General features: G+C 53.5%; 1 protein-coding gene across 1 annotated transcript in view; it reads right to left on the reverse strand.

Annotated features, from left to right (window-relative positions):
* Positions 1-894: 894 nt before the first annotated feature.
* Positions 895-22,395, reverse strand: part of ALX4 (ALX homeobox 4) — a 41,529-nt gene continuing 20,028 nt past the window's right edge. The window contains exons 2-4 of the mRNA XM_005241888.3: positions 12,979-13,289; positions 5,076-5,204; positions 895-2,953 (exon numbers count right to left, since the gene is read on the reverse strand). Of these exons, the coding sequence (XP_005241945.2) occupies positions 2,630-2,953; positions 5,076-5,204; positions 12,979-13,289 (764 nt within the window). The 3' untranslated portion in view covers positions 895-2,629. The remainder of the gene's footprint in view (positions 2,954-5,075; positions 5,205-12,978; positions 13,290-22,395) is intronic.

Below are 22,395 nucleotides of genomic sequence, written 5' to 3' on the forward strand. Positions count from 1 at the left end.
GGCATTTAAAATAGATTGAGTGCGTCTGATATGTGCTTTGCACATGGATATTAAGGTGAGAGGAAGGAGGGAGCGAGCCTCTGTAAATGCCAAGTCTGCTACCAGGAGACTCTCCTCTCTCTCTAACAAGACTGGGGATACAGCACTTAATCCTCTGAGCTGTTAAACAGCTTGGTTGAAATCCTGGCCCCATGGAAGTCCGGGAGCAAAAACTACCCTTTAACTTCACTAGGGAATGCGGCTAAGCTCTTGAATGGCTGTGGCCCTCTGTTGGAGCTGCCTCTGGTAGCTGAAGGCCACGTGGGACCACGTCCCCATGTGCCTACCCCACCATCAGCTCCTCAGCTCTGCGGGCTGCAAATTTGCCTTGTCAGTAATGTTCCTCGGCCGTTGGGGCAGCGGCCCTTCGCGGGCTTCCCTGCTGACTGTGGGATGCATCATGCTCCCCAGTATACCTGGGGAAATGCTCTCCACAGCGCACTTGGCTGCCTGCACAAAATCTGCTGGAGAAGCTGCCTCCTGCCACTAATCCCTGGGTGGGCTGGGACCCTCGGTGGCTTCTGGGGCATCTGGTGGGGGTGATGTACACCTCCAGCTGGGCAGCAGGATCCTGGCTGGTTCAGTGATCAGCATCACTTTTAGCACCTAAGCCATCAAGCCCGATGGCTCGGCTGAAAGTTTAGGCTGGGACATAAGTCCTGGCTCCTTGTGATGGGAGAGGCCCTGGTTGTACACGTGGTGTGGTATACGCGTGCTGGTTCCCTGTGAGTACCGAGGCAGGCATCTCTTAGCATTTCTGGGAAGAGAAAAGAGACTGCTACTGGTCTGTTCTTATTCCAATAAATAAATATTACATTTGATCTAGCAACGCTGTATCATTCAGGTAGTGTCTGGCAGTGCAGGCGTTATAGAAATACTTGCATATCTTGTTAACCTGAAACCTGATATTTGGCTGTAGCTTATTTGGAGCCTTTTCCAAGACCACTAAATATTCCTGGATGTAGAACTACTAGAGTCCCTAACACTGAACATGAGGAGGGAGGGCAGGGTGACACACAACTTTTTATGGGAGCAAAATCCTGTAGCTCCCTTGAGAATCTCAGAGACGGCTGCCCCAGCTCAAGCTCAGTCTGCATAGCCATGCTGTGTGGGTCATAGTGCTGTGCTGACCTTCAGCTTCTCCTTGGTGATAATTCAGTGGGGTAAAAGGATGTTCCAAAATTATTCCTAGCACTACGAGATCATTGAAAAGCTTGTAGAAGATTTAGCCTTGCAAAGGAGATCTTACTTAACAGTTAGCACTGTGCAGGTAAGAGGGCTGGGAGGGAAAAGTGGGGATGCATATTGGCTCAGAAAAAAACAGGCAAGTTCTGGTGTCTCCTGCTTCCTCTGCAAGGTGAAGAGGATCCGAGGTGGCTGGAGATGGGGCAGCACTGCCTTGCTCAGCCTTGAGTCCCTTCCCAGCCTGCTCCCTGTGCTGTCCCTGACGTGGAGACACCCACAGCAGCTGTGTGCAGCAGGGCCCTGGGGTGGAGGGCTGCAGGGAGGGGCTGTCGTTGCATGCTTCTGACCCCAGCACAAGGTGTATGAGGAATTCCATGGCCTCATGCAACTGTGGCTGTGTGATAGCAATTGAGCTGTTTCTCAAAGCAGTCTCTTTGGGCACCTGTGGATTTACACAGCGACTGTACTCCCCTCCCATAGCTGCTGTCTCTAAATTGAGGATGGTAATTCCCAACTCAGTGAATGCCAGAGGAAACATTTTGCTGCCTCACCATGCACAAGAGCCTCAACATTGACCACAACCATGGCAAAGCAAACCCCGGGCACTCCCTGGGGCAGCCATCCATGCTGGGAAGCTATCGTCTGCTGGGGTGCATCTCCAGCTGGGTCGCCAGACGGCTGGCAAAGACTCTCAGCGTGGTAGCACCGTGCCGTGCTGGGAAGAGAAACATCCCCTTCACAGGCCTCTACGGCTCTGTGCTTCATCTCAGACTGCAAGATGGAGAGGAAACAGGTTAGAAGGAGGTGGGCTACCGTTGCCTTCTTTCTACTTTCGGGTATCTTCCTATCCCTGTTCCCCACTCAGCTGTGGGAAGTCGTGGCTCCTGCTAAACAGACAGGAGCACCCTGAGAGGTGTCTCTTTGCTGGTGCCAGAGCCCCCATCCAGGGCCCAGGGCAGAAGAGATCTGAGCAACACTGTTGACAAATTAGGAGGGCAAGATGGGGGGCGGGGGCGGAGAAGCTGCTGAAATGCCAGTGGGCTCTTGCTCTTTGGAAAGGCAGATCTGGTGTCAGAAGAAGGAGCGGGGAGAAAAAATGCCCAGGTTATTGGGGAGGTGTTGGTGAGAGAGGACACATCCCAACCCAGATCTCACTGGAAGAGGTGCTGCTCTACAGCCTCCCTCTCCCCTGGAAGCCTGATCCTGGGAAGCCGGGAGCTGCTGTGTTCATGCTGGAAACACTCCACTTACGTTAACATATGTACTTTATATGCCTAGGGTAGCTAAAAGTGCTGTATTCACATCCCCGAGGAGGCAACTGCTGTCTGGAGTCCAAGCGGATGGATTTATTTGGCTGTCCCCATGTGCTCTCTCCATGTCTCATGGGTGCTGGGCTGCAACCCTGTCATGTCGCCCAGGAGATAGCGGCGCTGTGCTCCTTCGCTTTCATCCTCAGGGCAGCGATGCTGGAGGTCTTGCGGTCCGGCTCGCTGTTCAGCTCATAGCCGTTGAGGCCGGGGCTCATCCCAGCCGTGCCAAAGAGGCTGCCCATGTGAGTCTGTCCCACGTGGCTGCCAGGGCCAGAGACACCGAGGAACTCGGAGACGCCGCCAGCTGCGTGGGGATGAGCATGGGGGGACATGCAGGAGGGCACCGTCTCACAGGGGACAACGCAGGCGGGCACAGGGGAGGCAGCTCCATTGTTGCCAATCCAGGAGGGGTTCTGGATCTGGGGATGGGAAAAGAAGCGTTAGGGCTGCCCTGCGCAGAACGTGGCCAGCGGCTGGCCTGGTGGGATAGAGCATGTCTGGCCCTGGCCCTGCTGCCACCCCGCAGGGCAGCCCTGCACACAAGGGACAGCCGGTACAATGGGATGCGGTATGCTGGCCCCCTCCAGCTGCAGCATCCGCAGCCCCCCCGGAGCAAATCTGCTCCAAAATCTGTATGCCAGCCCAGACAGGGCAGGGAGTGTGGAAGACTAGCTCACAGGGAGCAGTACTGTGCCCCTCCTCTGCCATAGTCTCTCTGTTCATCTGTTCCCCGCCATTTCTCTTTTATCTTTTCGCACTGAGCACTCTTTGGAGCAAGGATGCTCCCAGCACAGAAACCCAGAAACCCTGGAGCCATCCATGGTGTTTCTGTGGGCCTACCCAATACAGAAGGAACAGGCAGAAAGGGACGCTGCAAGAATGCTGATCTACCCTCCTGCCCCAGCTTGGGGCAGCTTTGCCTAGGCAAGGGCTTTTTTCTACCGCACAGATGTGCCCGTCAGAGCTGAGCTGCCTGCAGCCCCCAGCACAGGCAGTTTCCCTGCCCCTCTCCCCAGCAATGCTCCTTGCCTGTTGAGGAAGGTCGCCTGCCCTAATGCAGAGCACAGCCCTGGCTCCTGCAGTGTCACTCATAAAATGATATTGCAGAAGAAAGGAGAGGAGCTCAGTATTTGCCAGTGGGAGTAGGTGTGCTGCGGCGGCAGGGGGACAGGGGCATGAAGGATGAAAGCAGGGAGGAGGCGAGCAGCTGGCTGGAGCTAGAGAGCAAAGGGCCCTTCATCCCACCGCCCGCTGCACTGCTCGCCCTTGGGCCCTCTCTGATCTCTTACCTCCTGCAAATTGCTTTTCATTTTTTTGATCTCTAGGGCTGTGAGAGGAGGGCAGTATGGAGGGAGGGAGCAGTATAAATTACAAAGGCAAGAGAATGAAGTGCTGAAAAGGCTGCTGGGAGTGTCCTCTGCTTGAAAAAGCTACTTTGGCACCTCTCAGCTGTTTCATAAGGGCTTCTTGTTCAGTTCAGGGGAGACGCCAAGCAGGAGAGAGGTTAAATGCTCTTGGCCTGGCTGTGAGGCAGCTTTGGTGTGGCATTGGCTGAGGAGGTGGCTGACAGCCGGGGTGTTGCAGGGGGAGGACTCTCAGCAGATCTGTGAGGACAAGTTGGGTTCAGAGCATCATGCCTGCAGAACTGTGCCCTCAGGCAAATTCTGGGTGGTGGGAAGGAGTTGGCAGGATGGAGGGAGTGCTTTGCGGGGGCACAGCCTAGCCCTTTAGCTAACAAATGCCTGTCTGCTCTGCCCTGGCATCATCTGAAGGCAGTGTTGTGAAATGGGGGCTAGCCCAGTGCTTAGGAGTCTACTGTGGTGACAGGTTTCCCAGGACAGGATGCAAAGGCGGGGAGGCAGCTGTGTCACCTGCCTCCTGGGTCAGGGCAGGAACAGTTTCAACAGGCCCTGGGAGCAGCCCCAGATACCCAACAAGGCTCCCTTTGGAGCACAAACCCGCAAGTCCCTCGGGAAGCATCCCCAGACGTCACCAAGTGCGCTGCGGGTACTACAGTCCATCGCTGGGAGACAGCTGTGGGAATTTCCCAGGGGATAAATGCTTTTGTCCAACTGCCTTAAGAAGGGGCATGGAAACCTAGGCAAGGCAACAAGAAGCTTTCCTGGGAACTGCTGCTCTTTAGGCATGAAATAACCTTTTGGACCTTTTCCAAACCAGCAGAAAGTTAGTGGGCAGCAGCACATGTGATGGGAGATGGACAGCGTAATAGGGTGTGCTGAGCAGGGCAACCTGTGCCCAGAGGGTGGTTGCACTATGTCACGCAGGGCTGGGCTTGATGCCTGCTTTGGAGATGGCTGCTCGGGGCCAGGGCATGAGGGAGCAGGGCAGGACACTCTGCTAAATAGCTCCTGGCCCTTCAGTCCTTGGCAGTATAGCCCTAGCCCTGGCTCTCTTGAAGACCTGCATGAGGGCAGGCGGATGAACCCAAGAAGCGAAGCATCACTTTGGGAGACAGGGAGCAGAGGTGGTGTGTCCAGCAGGCATTGGGACAGATGGGCCAGGGCAGGGGGATGCACTCACCTGGGCATAATTCTCAGCACGGGTGAGCAGGGGCAGCTCGTATGCGGTGGAGAAGTGGGTCCGGACCTGCTGCATCTGACCAAACCTCTCTCGCTTGCGCCATTTCGCTCGCCGGTTCTGAAACCACACCTGGGGAGAGGGCAAGAGGGGGCTGTGAACAAGGGGAGCTGCCAGCGGTGGCTGGGAGCCTGGCAGCCCCGAGGAGCCCACTGGCAGACAGGGCTTCACCAGGTGGATGGTTGTGAACGGCACAGGGCAGGGTGCTGCCCCCCACAAAGCCCTGAGGGGAAGCAGCGGTCCTGCCCAGCATCCCTGGGAGGGTCTGGGGCGAGCCTGCACTCCCAAACCGGGAGCAAAAGGCGCTGCCCATCTTTCGGTGTCCTGCCTGTCTGGGGACATTCACAGCTCTTGGTTCCCACAGCCTGGTTTGCCCTGGGATAGCTCACCCTCCTCACACCCCTACATCAGCATTACCCAGGCGCTGCCGGCAGCTCTCGTGCCAGTCTCAGTCAGCCAGTCTCAGACGAGAAGTGTGAATACATTCGTGTGTGCTGCTGCCAGGCTGAAACCAGCAGTGCTGGGGCTTTCCCCTGGCCTGATCCTGGCTATGACAATGCCATTGGCTCAGAGCTTGCTTTTCTCACTGAGCTCTGTCTTATTTTTCTTAACTGTGAAAAAAAAAATAAAAAGCACGACACCCTTTCCCTCCTTAGCTGCAGGAAAGGACATGTGCCTTTCTACAGCATTGCATGTCCTTTGCTTTACACTGAGTTTTCTTCGCAGGCTTTGCAGCTCTCTGCTTCACAGTGCTGCTCGGATCCCTTCAAGGCAGAGGAAAGACCAAAACTCTGATTCTGCTCTTATTTTTACTGGCTTGACATCAGTGTGGATTATTGCACTGTTGTCAGCACCATTGCTCCTGATTTGCATCAGCCTAAGAGAGATCAGAGCCTGGCCCAGTGTCTTCAAAGCCTCTTGAAGCTTGTGAGTCAGGGAAACACATCAATCAAGAGCCGCTTTGAAGGCATTGAGAGATGCAGGCGATCACCAGGGGCTGGGTTGTGCAGGTCACGCCAGTGCATGAAAGGAGCAGTCCTAGAGCTGCTGAGTTCTGCTTCGAGTTTTACATGGTGACTCACGGCGGGAGGGGGGAATCACTAACGAAAAGCTTGGCTCTACCTGCGCCTGGCCGTGGGGCAGCTCCGCTGCTTGGCAGGCAGCTCAGGAAACCAGACGCTGTGTGGGAAGCTCATGTCTCCAGAGGACAGCGTGGCAAGCTGGGCACTTGGCACAGGGTGGGGTGGCAGGCTGCCTTTCAGGGGGCATGAGAGCGGTTTTTACAGCCTTTACAGCCTACATCAGTACAGCTAGAAGCTGCTACAGGGAGAGACAGGACCGAGGGTCTGTGATTTCTGGTCTGAGCTGATCTTGCTTGTGCTGGAAGAGTCGTTTTAGGGTCTCCTGCCTCATTTTCCCCCTCCCTGCCATGCAGGCAGCCTTGTGCTGGTCTCTCACAGCTCCCCGCCGTGGCCAGCCCTGTGGTACGAGTGGGTAGCTGGGTCTGGCCACGGGCTGTGGGCTGCTTGGTGCAGGGTGTGGACAGTGCAGCACCCGGGCATGTCCTCCCCATGTGGGCTGTGGATGGTGTAGGGTTTAGTTCCCTGCTCCACAGCCATGGCAATGCCACTGGCCTGGGTCACCCACAAGCCAGCCATGCTAGCCATACCCAAAGTAGCAACCTGATATTAACGCCCCATCCCAAACCAAACACCCTGTGAGGATTTTCAGCCAGTGCAAAAAGCACCAGCAGAAAGGTCCTAACTTTACCCCAGCTGAGCACATGCTGTACCCAAAGACCATCCTACTGGAGCAGGTTTGATGCCCCAGGCATCTGTCTGCTTTTCTTCTACCTCTTCCTGGCACAGCTGCTCCAGCCCAGCTGCAGGCCAGTCCCAGGGCTGGCCCAGATCATGCTGCTTTGATCTGCAGATTCAAAGTTAGTGGTGGTGACCCGGTTCCTCCTTGGGCGGAGGAGGCCCTGCTGTGCACAGAGGGGTGGAGAGCAGGTAGGGAGCAGAGCGCTGGCTGTGCGTGAGGCTGGGGCGAACATATGCCAGGCATATGCGGCCGTTCCCCGGCTTGGTGAAGGCACCAGCTCGCCTGCCCACACACCTGCACTGCAGTGCAGGGGAGCCTGCCTGAGCATCCCGCCCGGGAGCAGGGCGGCCCAGCACAGGCTCCCACGGCAGTGCCCAGCTCTGCAGCGTCACCTCCAAAGCCATCAGCGTGGGATTTGTGCGCTCGGCTTTCCTGGGGTGGTACAGCAGCTGCCCTGCCGGAGCCACAGGGAGGTTTCCTCAGGGCCAGACGAGGCAGAGCAGGGTCTCCGGCACAGGCTTGTGCTCTGCTGTTCCTCATTTATGCATTGGATTGAATGGGCACTGACAGAGCAAAATGGCTTAAACTGGCAGTTCCTGAATTGCAATCCCCACGTGACCGGTGGGCTGGGAGGCTGTGGCAAACCATCGCATTAGGCTGAAAAAGAGGAGCATCTTCAGTCAAAGTGCTGATGCCGGGGGCACTGGAGACACTCTGAGGGCTGGCAGTGATCCACTGCTCCAAAACACTCGTGACAAGGTTTGAACCACTTTTTAAAATTCTTCTTTCTTCTCTGGTCCAAGTCCTTTTAGGCTGCTTGGTGTCCTGCAGGCAGGTTTCTCCAGGCCTCCACTGTGTTCCAGGGAAAACAGGGCAGGCAAGACAATGTATAATGCGAAGATGTCAGGAAAAAAAAACAACTAATCCTAAGTATTTCCTCAATCTTAGAAACCACCTGCTTTTAAAAAGCAAATCTAAAACCCAGCAAAAGTCCATTTTTCTTTCGTTGCTTGTCACCTTTCATCAAGAGAGGCTGCTATGGGATGAAGATGTGACAGCGGAGGTTGCAAGGGTTGGTGCAGCACATCCCCTGGGGTCAGGATGGGGTTCTTCACCCAGGGATAAGCAGTCGCTGTGGGTTGCATCTCAGTGTTAACAATTAGAATGGGAGTGTAGGGTAATGTCATGTATCTGACTCCTGCAGACAATGCTTTGATAAGGCCTGACGTACCAAATCAGCCCTATAAAAAACTACAGAACTGAAAATGTTTCATGTCTCCATAAACATTCAGCCATATGCTGGTACCTAAATCCATATGCATACACAGCTGATGTGCTGCAGGGGGTGGAGAGGCTGGGAACGGCCTGAGACAAAGAAAGCAGGAGGCTCCTGGTGGCTGTCTTGCTGCTGCTACCCTGGCACCCAGCTGGAGCTGCTGGCCTGCCCCTGCCATGGAGCCCCACTCGCCCTGCACAGGCTACGGGCAGCCGGGCTGAACTGGGACCTCACCCAGGCCCCTCTGGTCATGGCTGGATAGCTGGGGACTGCATTGCTGCATTTGTCCTTTCTCCAAGTTAAAAAAGTGATTTCCCCTCCCTCCTGCCCACCCCAGTGCAGTGGTGGAGGGTGAGGCTGGCCCCTGCATGCGTGGTGGTGGGCTGGTGGCAGCCACAGGGCTAGAGCCAGTGTGGTGCCCCACGCCCTGTGCTCAAGTCCCCCTCACTGCATTGCTGCCCCGATGCAGACAAGAGCTGGCTGCCACATTCAAGCCTCTCGCATGCCTGCTCTCTCCTGGCAGCCTCACAGCATCCATTCTCCCCATCCCTGCCATCCAGTCCTGCTGCCCTCCTGCTCAGCCTCCATCTGTCTGTCTGTCTGGTCTCCAGGACTCTATCCCTCTGCGAAAGGCTGGGCTGTCTCCCCTCTTCCCAGAGATGGCCACCAGCCCTTTGCTTTCCAGCCTGAAGAACAGAGCCAGAATTCATCCTTGAGCACTGAAACTGGACACCATTTTATCAGTGGCCTGGAATGGGAAATTGGAGCCTGGGATGAGAGAATTGAATAACTCGAGCTTGTTTTCATTTCATGTTTAATTTCCTGCAGGCTTAGCTCAGTCTTTCCGCTCCTTCCACCAGCCTCCCAGGGTTTTATAGGGGGAAAGGGATCAAGATATATTACTTCTTGCTTTGCTTTTTTTCTTTTCTTTTTTTTCCAAAGCAGCGATTTTGCTACGGTGGAGTTTGACACTTCCCTCTCACTTTCAAGCCTCCGACGCATCACAGGGTCACCACCAAAAACATTTCATTAATGGTCCCAGCAATCATAAGGCTGGCTCAGAGGGGGACTGGCTGAGGGTTTATATTCCCTGGCTGTGAAGCCTCCTTCCAGCTCCATCTCTTTCTCCTCTGCCACAGGGCAGGCCAGGAGGCAGAGATGCTCACAACTCAAGAGAGATGAACAGCCAGGGCCAGGCTGTCATGGGGGTGTGCATGCATGCATACAAGGGGAAAGAGCCATGTGTGAATACATGTGTGTGTCTACCATGTCTCTCCAGTGCCACTGCCTCAGATACCTGCTACAGCCCTGGATGGGCTGGAAGAAGCTCAGGCAGTTGCTGCTACTGAGCAGGAGCTCTTTCTGGAGGTCTGCAGCCCCAGACACGGAAGAGGAAGAGAAAGGAACAGGATATGCACGCTGTGTAGGACCTACGTGAAAGCAGTGCCCACTGTGCACCCTTGCAGGTTTGTTTCTGAGCCCCAGCAGCCTCCCCCTGGCTGTGTGGCTCTGCCTCTGTGCAGGGCTTACACATGGCTCCCACTTTGGAAAAAAGGGACGAGCAATAGCTTAATAGTACCTGGCAACAAGGGGCCAGGTTGTGGTGGGCAGGCAGGCAAAATGTTGCATTGCATCACAGGGGAAATTAGCTTTGGCATTGTTGGATACCAGCACTGATGGATGGAAACCAAGACAGGTAGAGAAATGGAGCAGGAGAGCGTCAGGCTGCAGGATGCCACCACTCCGCAGACAGCACAGCCTGCCCCACGCATGCTGCTGGCATGAGCTCTTCTCCAGGCACCGGGATCTCTGGCGGCTATTTCACTAATGAAGCGTGAGCTTGGGAAAGGGGTGGAAGAAAAACAGAACTGCCACTTGCCTGTCTGGACTCCACATCTGCTCCTGCCTGCAGTGCGGTGGCTGGTTGCGCTCCCCAGGGAGCCAAGCCTGGCTAGAGGGGATGACCTCGAGCCAAAAGTTGGCTCCAGCTGTGGGAGGGAGCATCATACCTCAAACATGCTGGGTGCCTCACCTTCCTGCTGCTCTGCTTTGCTTAGTTCAGCATTGCAGGCAGCTGAAGCTGGCCTCCGTGAAATTATCCCAGGACTCGCCATCCCTTAGAGGACCATACCTCCCCTGGAAGAGGAGTTATGGAGAAGGCCCATGGGGCTTCAGCAGGTGTGTGTCCAGACACCCCACAGCAGCCAGAGCCCCTGCCAGCTTGGTGGAGGGTCTCTGAATACGTAGTGGCCATTTGGCTTGCAGGAGGAAAGAAGTATGGCTCTCATGGCTTATTCGTGATTTCCACCCTCTGCCTTGGCTCTGGTTGGGCCCTTGCAGTAGGCCTTTGCTTTGGCATCAGTCACCTGAGCTGTTGCCCCATGCCTGTCCACACACTTTGGCCGTGAGCTGACGGCCCTTGGTACTGCAGTGATGGCATGAGGAGGCCCCCACAGAGCAGAGCTGCCCAGAGGGGTGGGAGGCCAAAGGCAAGCTTAAACCAGCTCTGGGTTGTGTTATAGCTTGAGACAGGCACTAGGTGATTCACTAAGGCCCCAGCCCCGAACGCCTCCCTTGTGCGAAGCATAGCCCTGTGCCATCAGCAGAAGAGTCCTGTGCCACTCCAAGCTGTGTCCCCATGCCCCCTGGGGGCTACAGCCATCGCGCCAAGGCTAAGCAGCTTGCTAGCTGGCAGCCCCAGCCCCCTGGGGACTTACATGAAATGCGGGCACTCGGGGTGCCCCTGAGCCTACCCAGCCAGCACCCACAGCACTTAGCATGAGCCTGCTGATTCTCGCTCTCCAGTGACAGGGAGTCTGCATTTCTACCGATGGCACGGCAGCCCTTCCTCACAAGGCAGTGGCTGGGTGCCAGCCTGCAGCCTGAGGGACAGGGTCCTTCCTGGCAGGGCTGGGGGAATGAGTGAAATGCAAGTGCTTACCCCTTTCACCCCGGGGTAAGTGCTCGAGTAGCTAGACCACTTAGACAAGCCCTTCAGCCGCTCCATTACATGAGCCCTGTCATCGCTGTCCCAAGCGCGAGCTGCACTGGCGGCTGCAAGAGGAGAGGGGCTGTTCTCAGCTGCCCGTGGTGGTGGGCTGCTGGGACCCTTATCTCAGGGCAGAGTGGAACTCCCAGGCTGCACCCTCCCTCTGCCACATTTCCTCCTGGCTGCCTGCGGAAGCATTCCTGCCCTCAGCTGCAGTGTTAGCCAGCAGTAAAGTGGGGAAAAAAAACCCTGAGACTGTGGGTTCCACTTGTGAATTGTATCCGCCTTGCCTGCCCTGGCTCTGTTCGCCAGCCCTGCTTGCTAGCTGGGAAGCGCTAGCTGCACACCCTAGCTCAGAGGCGAGCGGGAGGAGATTACCACCCTCCAGCACCTCATTTTCATTCCTGAGCGAAAGGAATTTCATGCACTGGACAATCAGTAAGGCGATGCCGCTCATGGCCCCCCAGGAGACCCCGTCAGCACTTGTGATGTGTCCCTGGGAAATCCAGGGCTTCATCAGTGGCAGACGCAAAGAGCTGACGGCTGTAGCGCTGCCCTCCTCTGCCCATCCCGCAGTGCTCAGCACGCTAGGCACAGGACCAATGGGAACCACGCTGCTTTCCGCTGAAAGGCAGCCGTGTCCAGCCTGAAGAGAAACAGCTGTGGGAAAGAAGAGCACACCAGCCCTACAAACCAATTTAGGCAAGCAAACAAGAAAAATCCTGCAGCTAGTTGAAAATGGAAGCAAATTTACAGACTAAAATTGACTTTTGCAAGGGTGCTGGCCCAGCTACTTCAACTGTTTGCAACAGCTACTTGTAAAGGTTAGAGAGCAAGTCGGGATGCCTGGGACCCAGGAGTCTTCCTGCTGTAAGAGGTACAGATGTCTCCACGTGCCAGCTATTCCTGATGCTAATGCAGGTTCTGGGGGGTGGTAGGCTGATATATACCTGCAGACAGAAGTCACAGGATTAGCTAGGCTGGAGAATGAGAGCCTAAGCTTCAGCAGGACCTTTGATGGCCATAAAGTCATGAGCTCTGGATGTCCACTCCAAGTGATGGTGCTCCTTTTTGCACATTTCTGAGCTCTGCCAGGCCTCCAGTTTAACCCTGACTCAGAGTGAAGGGCAGCACTCAGGGAATCTTTCACTCCTTCCATGTGGGGTTTGGCTCTGCTGGACCCCCAGGTTATCTTGGGGGAGCAAGCTCATGGGAGCTGGCACGTGGGTGGGTGGAGGCAATTGAGACTGTTGGGCTCTGCCGCTCTTCTCAAGGTGGTGGGAGCACCTGTTTGCTCCAGATCACCAGGCTTCGTGCAGTCTCAGCGCCTGCTTGGCCAAGCAGGCAACAAGAGCTACCTCTCCTGTATCACCTCATGCTCTCTGGTACTGAACAGGTCACCTCCACATCCCCATCTTGCCAAAAAGAATCCGTACTGTGGGAAAGCTTGCTCCCACCCAGACTAACGAACCTGTGTCCCCTGCTGAGTCTCCCAAAGAAAGTAGTGATCATAATAGTTTTATGTTGGTGATGAGGCTTGCCAGCCTGCTGCCCCACCAGCTCATCACCATGGATGTACCTCCCTGTCCTGTCCCTGCAGCACAGGCTCTGGACAGGGCTCAGCTGCCAGCAGGTGGGCAGGGGCTGCAAGGGACCTCAGGTACAGCAAGGGACAACAAATTTGCAGGGCTCATGGTTTCACTCCCCAGAGAGCAGGGGCTTGTTTGCAGCTCGCCCAGCCCCAGGTCATCCCCCATTACCTGTACACGAGCCTCGGTGAGGTCTGTCCTCATGGCTAGCTGCTCCCTGGCATAGACATCTGGGTAGTGGGTCTTCTGGAAAACCTTCTCCAGCTCCTCCAGCTGGTAGCTAGTGAAGGTGGTGCGGTTCCTCCGCTTTTTGCCCTTGTTGCTCTCTGAGTCGGCCTTGTCCATGGGGCTGGGGAGGTCCGTGCTGGCCCTGTCCTGGGGCACTTTCACCCCACCCTCCTTCACGCTGAGGTAGCTGCTGTCCATTCCCGAAGGGTCGGAGCTTGGCTGCAAGTCAGCCTCTGCCAAACTGCTCTCCTTGCCTGTTGAGGTGGGAGGGCAAGGAGAGGAGGACAGGGAGGGGAGAGGAGGACAGGTTTGAGGAGGAAGAGAGAAAGAGGAGACAGGTGTAAATCTTTTGACTGGTTAATTGGTTCAACCAATTAAAGGTAGCCACAGCAGCTGGGCAGCAGTCCCCAAACACAGGCAAGTGAGATTGACAGCAGCCTGGGCAGGGCTGCCCCAGAGGGCTGCCCTGGGTGTAGGAGAGCTGCTGGCTTCAGCTTTGGAGGTGTTGGGGGTTCTGCTCGGGGGTGGCACAGGCAGCTGGCCAGGCTGTATTTAAGGCAGGACGTGGCTGTTATGGTAGGGGGGGTTGACAGTCTATGGGTGTCAGCATAGTTGGGGAAAGGGAGGTTGGGATGAGTTCTGCCAGCTCCTCCCAGTCCCCTGCCAGGAACTGGGTGGAAAGATGAGCCTGGCACACCCATGTGCACGCACCCCAGCAAGACCCTTCTTCACCCTCCCACTGCCCACAGTGGGACTGAACCTTGCAGAGCACTATGTTCCTTGGTCCTGGCCACAGGAGAGGTCTCTGAGGACAGAAGGGACCAAAACCCAGGCCTTGAAAGATGGTGCCTTGTCACCAGCCCATCCAAGCTCCCCTACTGAATAACACACAGTAGAAAACCAGGGATAGAGAGCAGCCACGCATCACACTCCGTGGGGTCTGTTTTCTGCTCTTGCATCCCCAGGCAAAGGTGGTGTGTCAGCAGAGGTGTTCCTGACTGATACCCCACAGTCACCCCCACAGCCTTCAGCGAAGACTTTCACTGCTTTTGGCAAAGAGGCTATGAACGGTGCTTAGTGCCACAGAAAAGGCTGGTGTGAGACACCTATGGAAACACTCCAGCCTGTGTGTGGGGCAGAGAGAATCGAGAGGAGCCTGACAGCAGCCTGGGCAGCTCTGCCTGCCCTCAACAATTCATAATTAACGGTCCATGATGTACAGGAGCAGTATGGCAAAGCAGGAGGTGGACATTTCAACCACTACAGTGAGCTAGTTCCTCTCTAAGGCTTAGCAGCTACAAGTAAAACCACCTTGAGCATCTGTAACAGAGCATACGCATCCTCAGGCACAGACACTGTGATGGGCTATCCTCTCCTGCCTCCAGTAACAGTGGTGGCCCCTTCATTAGCAAGAGTGCTGCCACGCCAGCAGGACCCTGGTAGGGACCCATGGCAAGGGGCTGTGGATCTCCCTTGCCTGCTGCTGCTGCTTTGCGCAGCAGGCTGTCCCAGACCAGAAAAAGGGGGATTTGTGTGAGTGACCGGCCCACTTCACATAAGCTGTGCAGCCCAGTGTCATGCCTGCCCACCCACATTTCTGGCTGGTATCTTTGGACAAAAAACATGGTAGCCCTACTGCAGGGTTTAACCTTGAGCCACTACACCGGGCTCCTAAAAGTCCAGGAAGGAAAGGGTGTGGTGGTACTTCCTATCCATGCTCTCCTTACCAAGCCAAGATCATGCCAACTGGCTAATCTTTTTTTTTTTTTTTTTTTAATTTCACATTAGCCTATTTTTAAATGTTCTCAGTCCAGGATCAGTCTTTCTGGGAGACTGATCTAGTGATGTCCCCACTGGGAGCTTTCCCCAGCTGTGTCATATCCAGGGTCATTAATGCCAGCTCAGGCATCTTAGCCCATGTCTTTGGAAATCCCCATTTTTTTCCAGCACTTATCCTCATTACAACATCCTGCCACTTAGTTCACTATATATTTATAGCTTAGCCCTTCTGTGAATGACTCTGTCATGGCTTCACAGCCAAAAGCCCATGAGTGGGCTTGTGAGAAGGTATATGTATCCTTGCCCTCTTCTCACTCTCGCAGCTGAAAGACTGCATTGAGGTGATTGGGATGGAAACAGGAGGATGAAATGTAGCTGTCACCCTCTGGCAGGAGATCAAGGAATGCCCAGGTTTAAGCTTAGGAGGATGAGCTATGAAAGGGATTTGAGAAAAAAAATGTCAAGTTAGTATAGGGAAGTCGAAGGCACACTGGTGATGAAGGTGGCCCAGATGCAGGTGCTATCTGCCACTACCACCCTACTTGTTTTCAGATTTATTGCTTTCTCTAATACTGTTCCCTCAGGCTTTCAAGGGGCTCCCTGCAACGCTCAGCAAAGCCTTACATTGTCTATCTCAACTCTCTTTGCTTTGATCCTTAAGATCATTTTGCCAAGATTTATGATCCTTGGACCCTGGAACCTATGTCCAGGCCAGTGACTGCCACCCTGCCTCCTCTTTGCACCTGCACTCTCAGACCAGCTGGCCTCCTCCACCACGTCCTGGGAGATGCAGGTTGACAGACCCATCCAAAACAGGCTGGGACAGTGCCCTGCCCCACAGACTGCATAAATCTTATGCTTTGGCCATGATATTTATAATTTTGAAAACTAATGATAATAAAACAGTTCCAGAAAATCTGCAGCAATGGGTTACCACCTATGAAAGTCAGTAGAGATGGAATAATAAATAAAGGTTTTCCAGGAATATTTTTTCTTCCTTTCTTTCTTTTTTTTTTATTTTTTATGATGTCAGGAAGCTCAGGACGTTTCCTCCCTGTGCCTTTGTGCTGGCTGCCTCCCCAACACCCGGGTCACCTGCGACTCCAGCAGCAGCAAGCACAAGATCTGAGGCTTTTCATCAGGAACTCCTCTGCTGTTTCTTATCTGCTTGAGTGGCTCAGCCAGCTGGGGAAGGGTCTGCATGAACACACATACACAGAGCAGCTCTGGGTCTCATCTAATTTTATTGACTGCATAGCTCAAACTGCAGCTGGGAGCTGGGCCCAGGGTTTTCAGCAGCGATAGTTATCTCCGCCACAAGCCATCAGCCCCAAGGAGCAAGCCACTGTCCCTGCTGCGTAGGCGCTAGGTGTCCCTGTGCCTGCCAGCTGCCAGCCCAGAGCCTCCCTTGCCAGCTCAGACACGCTGCTCTCCTGCTGCAGCAGACATGGGCTCCTTCACCTCCAGCCCCTGTGGGCACAGGCAGGGATAAGCTGTCTCTGTGCAGCAACAGTGGGATGGAGGCAGGGAGCAGGGGCAGCAGCATAAGGAGGGGATGGCGTGCATCCACCCTCGGTTGAGCATCCCAAAAAGTAACTCTCATTCCCTAGAAACAGGCTCCCTGGCCTCAAAACAGTCATGCTAACTGCTGAAGTGAAACAAATTGCATACATCTGCATATGGATATGCCCAGACTTCCTGTAACTGGAGATGGCCTCAAAGTTTCAGTGCAAAGTTTGGGGTGTCTGTTTCTAATCAAACCTAGAGAGACCTTGAGTTACATATTGTGAAGATCTCCATGACAAGGAGGTTATGTGAGCATCATCACACCCTCACAAGCCCAACAGGTCCACTTGGTGCCTCCTTCACTGCTTATGAGTCTGTTCTTGCCCTCATAGCAGTAGAAGGACAAGTAGAAGTAGATTTGCTGGCTTCCCACACTTATACCCGGCTCTCCCAGTGCCTTGGCTGCCTGCTAGACCATCAGCACTTCTAAGACCTTCCCTGTGTTAGTTGCTGATGGGCAGGGACAGCCCAGCAGAGCTGGGCACTTGGGCCATGAGCATCACACTGCTCCTCTTTTCAGGCAGGAGAGCTGCCTGCACCCCCAGTTCACCTGGAGGGGATATGCCTTTCCAATCTCACCATGCCTGTTCTGGAAACCCCATGGAGGAGGAAAGGGGTGCAGGAGACACAGACCATTCTGCACACATGGCCACGCAGTGAACCCCCAGGATGGCCAGGCATCACCCTGCTCTGCTGACACCTTCCTGGAGGGAATGGCCATTTTAGCCATGCCATCACAACATGTGGATTCACAGCTTGTATCTTCTTTGTTCCCAAAGTGTGCTGTTTTGGAAGGATGATGAAGTAAAATATTCACTACATACAATCTTATCCATGAAATTTAATTTAGAGGAAAGTCAGCCTGGTGCATCCACATGTCAGGTTTGGGCCCAGCTTCACATAATGGGTCTCCTTTGCACAGTACGTGCATGAGAAGCCCAGCCACAGCTCCTTCACAAGAGATTCTTTCACATACATCCTCTGATGGCAGCCCCACAGCCTACAAGGCTGCAAGACAGCTACATGGCCAGCAAAACCCAGGGACACAGCTGGCGCAGGGCTGTTTCCCCCAACGCTCCAGGCAAAGAGGCCTGCAGGATCTTGGCATTGCTAATGTACTGCTCTGGTGGCGTTTCATCCAAGGTATTACGGTCTCAGTGAGGAGCCCCACACTATCCCAGCCCCAGGGAACTCTGAGCATAGCCCTGAACACTTGGACCGCTACCAGCACGTGGCAGCTCACAGAGGCTGCCTGCTGGCAGCTGACCCAAGTCCAAAGCACATGGCATGGGTGACACGTGGCTGCACCTCTTTCCTCCCACATTAAATGATGTAGGGGCCTTCTGCCCTCCTTCCTAGCTGTGGGCACAGGGGTTTTCTCCCCTGCCCACCCCCAGATGCCTATGGCTTCCTACACTGGCCATTTCATGGTGCCTCTCCCTGCCTGCACAGCTGCAGTCTGACTCTTACTTTTCATAGCAGCTATGTTTAAAAAAAAAACAAAATCCCAAACCACTGAACCTCTAGTGCAGATGTTTAAGATGACTTTTTAAATCCAGTTCTGGCTCTTAATGTCATCCTCTCATCTCTTGCTTAAATACCAATGCTAAAATTTTGCCTAGGTAGGGTTTGGGCAGTGTATTCTATACTTTTTACCATAGAAGATTTGCCCCACAGCCCAGCCAGCACACCTCCAGGACTTGGCCAGCCGTAGTAACCTTATCCAGTCCTTGTGATCTTGCCTTAACACATGCTGAAGCCATTATGCTTGTTCCCAAGTTGCCTGTTGCAGCCTTCTGCCTCCTGTCTGTCATTGAAGCCTAGAAGTCAGCACAAGGCTATCATTTTAAAAATATACACATTTTGGGTCATATAGGATAAAATGGAGAGGCTTGATTTTAGACATATAAAGGCCCAAATCTTTAGGTTTATTTCTGTTCAGGGAGCCAGTGCTTTTGAAGCCGACAGATGTAGCAAAGAGTTTAAAGATAGAGAAAAGACCCACTATTTTTTAGCTGAATGTGGCATCCCTGATTTTCTTAGCAATGATCAGATATACACATTCACTCGGGTCCAACTGAAGTGTAAAACAGGGCAGCTTCCATCTTTTAAATGCAGGTGGTAGAAGTCTGCATAAGACACAAGCCAGTGGCATCATCCTGGAAGCTGCAGTTACCCTTACTGCTAAGCAGAAACTGGTTGGAGCATCTGCATTTCAACTCTGGATAAGGATGACCACATCACTTGTGTCCAGTCTACCAGCAGTTCCCTTGCATTTGCATGAAACAGAGCTGGTTCCTGTATGAAAGCACATCTGTCCATCTATCCCAGCCAGGGAGCTCATTTGGTTGATCCTGCAGAACCTGAAGGAAGGCTGGAACATAATCTGGGCAGCTCCTCTGCTCACAGCGTTGCATGCACTGACTTCCCATTGTGCTGGGGAGACCACTGCATGAATGTGCTCATCTGTGTGGGCACCGGCTGTCTCTGCTGAGCCTGACCAAAGCTGTTGGCACTGGTGCCCTGCTGCCTGCAGCCTCCTGAGGCTCTACAGCAAAGGGGGGATGTACTGAGATCTGTGGACTAAAAATAGCTATGAAATACCTGGCCACCTTGGAGAGCTAATTACAGACAGAGCTGCAGAAAAGCCTACTTGTAGAAAGATGAAAGGAGGAGAGGAGCATTTCTTTCTACTGTGCTCCTCCTGGCAACACCTAGGGCTCCTCTCCTCAAGAAGAGACTTACTTTTCTGAGCAGAGCATACAGCAGGAGCGGTGCTAAGGCCCGGAGCAGAAAGATCTCAAAAACTCCTGTTCCTGAAAAGCAGCCTGGGGGCAGTGCCAACAGTGTCACACAGCGCCAGTGGGTCCAGAAGCTTTCAGTGGCCCTGCCAGCAGCAGATGACTTAAGTCACTGGCTCTATCTCTACTCTGTGTGCCCCAGAGATGCTTCCCTGGGAGTCAAAACTGCCTCAGCCCTGGCTGCACTTCTCTTGTGCCTGGCTGGTTACACTCTCCCAGAGTAAACCACTGTGTGCGTCTGGGGACAGACAGCTTGATAAATATTAACTCTAGTGCTGCTAAGAAGTATATGTCACAGCAAGCCTAGGGAACGTGTCCGTGTGTGTCTGCGTGTGTGTTATTTGTTTGTGAAAGTTGCTGTTCCTTTTGCTTTTTTTCTGAACTAGTGTTTTTTTTCCAATACAAACATCTGCTTTCGAGGGCACATATTGCTTTGTTGTCTGATTAGCTGAACTCACACACCCTGTGGCTACTTGGGGAGAGCTCAGTATTGTCTGCACAAATGCAACATGCGCTGCTTGCTCCTCTTTCATGTTATTTAAAGGACACTAACAAAACTGGCTTTTACGTAAACAAAGCAGTTCTGAAAACTCTGCATAGAAGCTGTGGCTAGAGTAAAAAGGCACAGTTTATGCCCCAAGTCTTTCTTCATGTGGCACATTCATTTGAACAGCAGGAAAGAGCTGACTACGAATTTTGAAGGCACAAAAAAGTTTCTAGCAACCTGCTGTAATTGTAGCTGACTTTCTGGCTCCCAGAATACCAGCTAAGAAAAGAGAAAGAGCAAGAAAATGTACTGCCATTTTCTCCACAGGGAGAAAATGAAACTGCTCAGTTGCATACTAGTTTCCTCACTACTGAAGGCAAAAGGAGATGATTGTTTATGCCAAATATTCTGGAGCTGGGCATCTTGGTTCTCTCTGATGAACCCATGAATCTCTTTGTGACCTAGCTTTTTCCTCACCTGAAGGTCCTCAGTGGCCACAGGGGATGACACAGTGCTTTGGGGATGTGCTCTTCCACGCTAGGACCAGACACAAGACGGCTTTTTAAGTGACAGCAGAGGGAGGTGACAGTCACCTCTGCGCAGCTCGGGAGCAGCCAGTAGATTCAGCAGATCCCACACAGGCAGCCCCAGGCACAGGGCTGAGGGTGGTGTAGGTTTTCAGCATGCCACAGAATCACAGAATCACAGAACAGTCAGGGTTGGAAGGGGCCTCTCGAGATCAACTAATCCAGCCCCCTGCTAGAGGAGGTTCTCCTAGAGCAGGTTGCACAGTCGCGTCCTGGTGGGTTTTGAACGCCTCCAGAGAAGGAGACTCCACAACCTCTCTGGGAAGCCTGTCCCAGTGCTCTGGCACCCTCAGGGTAAAATTTTTCCTCATATTCAGATGGAATTTCTTGTGTGGCAGTTTGTGCCCATTGCCCCTTGTCCGGTCACTGGGCACCACTGAACGGAGCCTGGCCCCGTCCTCTTGGCACCCGCCCTTAAGATATTTGTAGACATTGGTAGGATCCCTTCTCATTCTTCTCTTCTCCAGACCAAACAGGACCAGCTCTCCCAGCCTTTCCTCACAAGGGAGACGCTCCATCCCAAAGTCATCTTCGTAGCCCTCCGCTGGACCCTCCCCAGTAGCTCCCTGTCTCTCTGGAACTGGGGAGCCCAGAACTGGGCACAGCACTCCAGATGTGGCCTCATTAGGCTACGTGCAAAGTCTTGCTCAAAAGTTTGACAGTCAAGATGGGTCAGCTACTGCATTTTAAAATGTCTCTTTTATTTCCCACTGTAGGCATGTCACAAACGGCTGGGAAATAATTGTGGGTTTCTGCTATGTCCTACTTGTGTCTCTGCCTAAAACAGTGTATGTGAACCAAAAGCCACCTAGTACTTCTGAACTGCTACATCCACAGTGCTTGCCTGCCAAGGAAGATGAAAGAGGCAGGCAAGGATCAGATGGGGGCTTGAAAGGGCTTTCAGTTTCCTTTTGGCTCTGAATTTGATACCTTTTGGATAAGTAGTCTCCTTCTTCCAAAGCAATTCTGCATTGCCTTGCCATGGCCATGATTGCCTGAGAGTCTTGGTTTTTCCCAAGTTCCTCAGAATCAGACGTAAGCACCTAACTTCTCTGAAGACTGGGTTCAACACTGAATAAGACAAAATATGGGAGCTCATAAAGAAAAAAAAAAATCAGCATCACTAATATAGAACAAAGTATTGAATAGGATCATCTCAGTTGTAGACTCGTACCTACACACAGGCCAGTAGCTGTTTATTGGCAGTGAAGTCCAAAAGGGTCCACAGACCTTTGGGTAAATGAAAGGCAGAACAGGCAGGTCCTCATCCTGTTTGCTGGACACTTTTGTTCTCCACAGACAGGCTCTATAGAGTTTTACACACTTTGATGCACTGACCCAACATGGGGCCTTTGTCCTGCTCCCATCTGAGCTGTCACTGACTGTCAGCAGCTGCCCAGTCCACCCCTCTGCCTTACTTTAGTATCACCCAGTTCTCTCAGGGTTGCGTTTCCTTTAGAAAAAACTAGATGCAGCAAGGTTGCAAGGTTGCTCCTCCCCTGTTTGGAAGTTATCTCCAGCTGAGTTACATGACGATGGTGTTTAAGGTACCCAGGATTCAGCCCCCCTCCCTTCTCCAAGACTCATACCTGCAGCAGGGAAAGGTAAGCGCTGGGGAGCTCTGGGGCTGGTGGCAGGCAGTCCCATTCAGTGCCTGTGCAAACGCTGAGGGCTGCTCCGATGTGAGTAACAAATGAGGGTGATGCAGGGCTTAGGGCTAAGCTCTCACTCTGAAAGGAAGAGCGTAAGCCTCCTCACTGGATGCAGATTTATGTATTCATCTTAACCTCACCCATGCCCTTTGGCCACTGCGGGGGTCTGAAGAGATCCCTTGCCTGAGCACTGCAAGACAAAACAGGGCTCTTCAGTGCAAGTTGTCACCTCCTCCAGAGTTTTTCCCCACAACCTGTCAGCACCTCCCTCTTCCCCACAACACACCCTGGGCATTTCCCCTACAGTTCCCGTCCAAGGCTGGGCACTGAGTGAGCTGGGCATCTGCTCTGTCGGGGCGAGAGGGCACGGGTGCAACCTTCCGTGGTCTCAATGCATGTTGCCTTCCACATTAACCACACACCAGGGGAGGTACCACCAGCTATAGCGTATGACAGCAGATATAAATCAGCCATCTAGTTAAAGGAGA

This window comes from Falco peregrinus, chromosome 1 (assembly GCF_023634155.1).
Source record: "Falco peregrinus isolate bFalPer1 chromosome 1, bFalPer1.pri, whole genome shotgun sequence".
In the NCBI taxonomy this organism is placed as follows: Eukaryota; Metazoa; Chordata; class Aves; order Falconiformes; family Falconidae; genus Falco; species Falco peregrinus.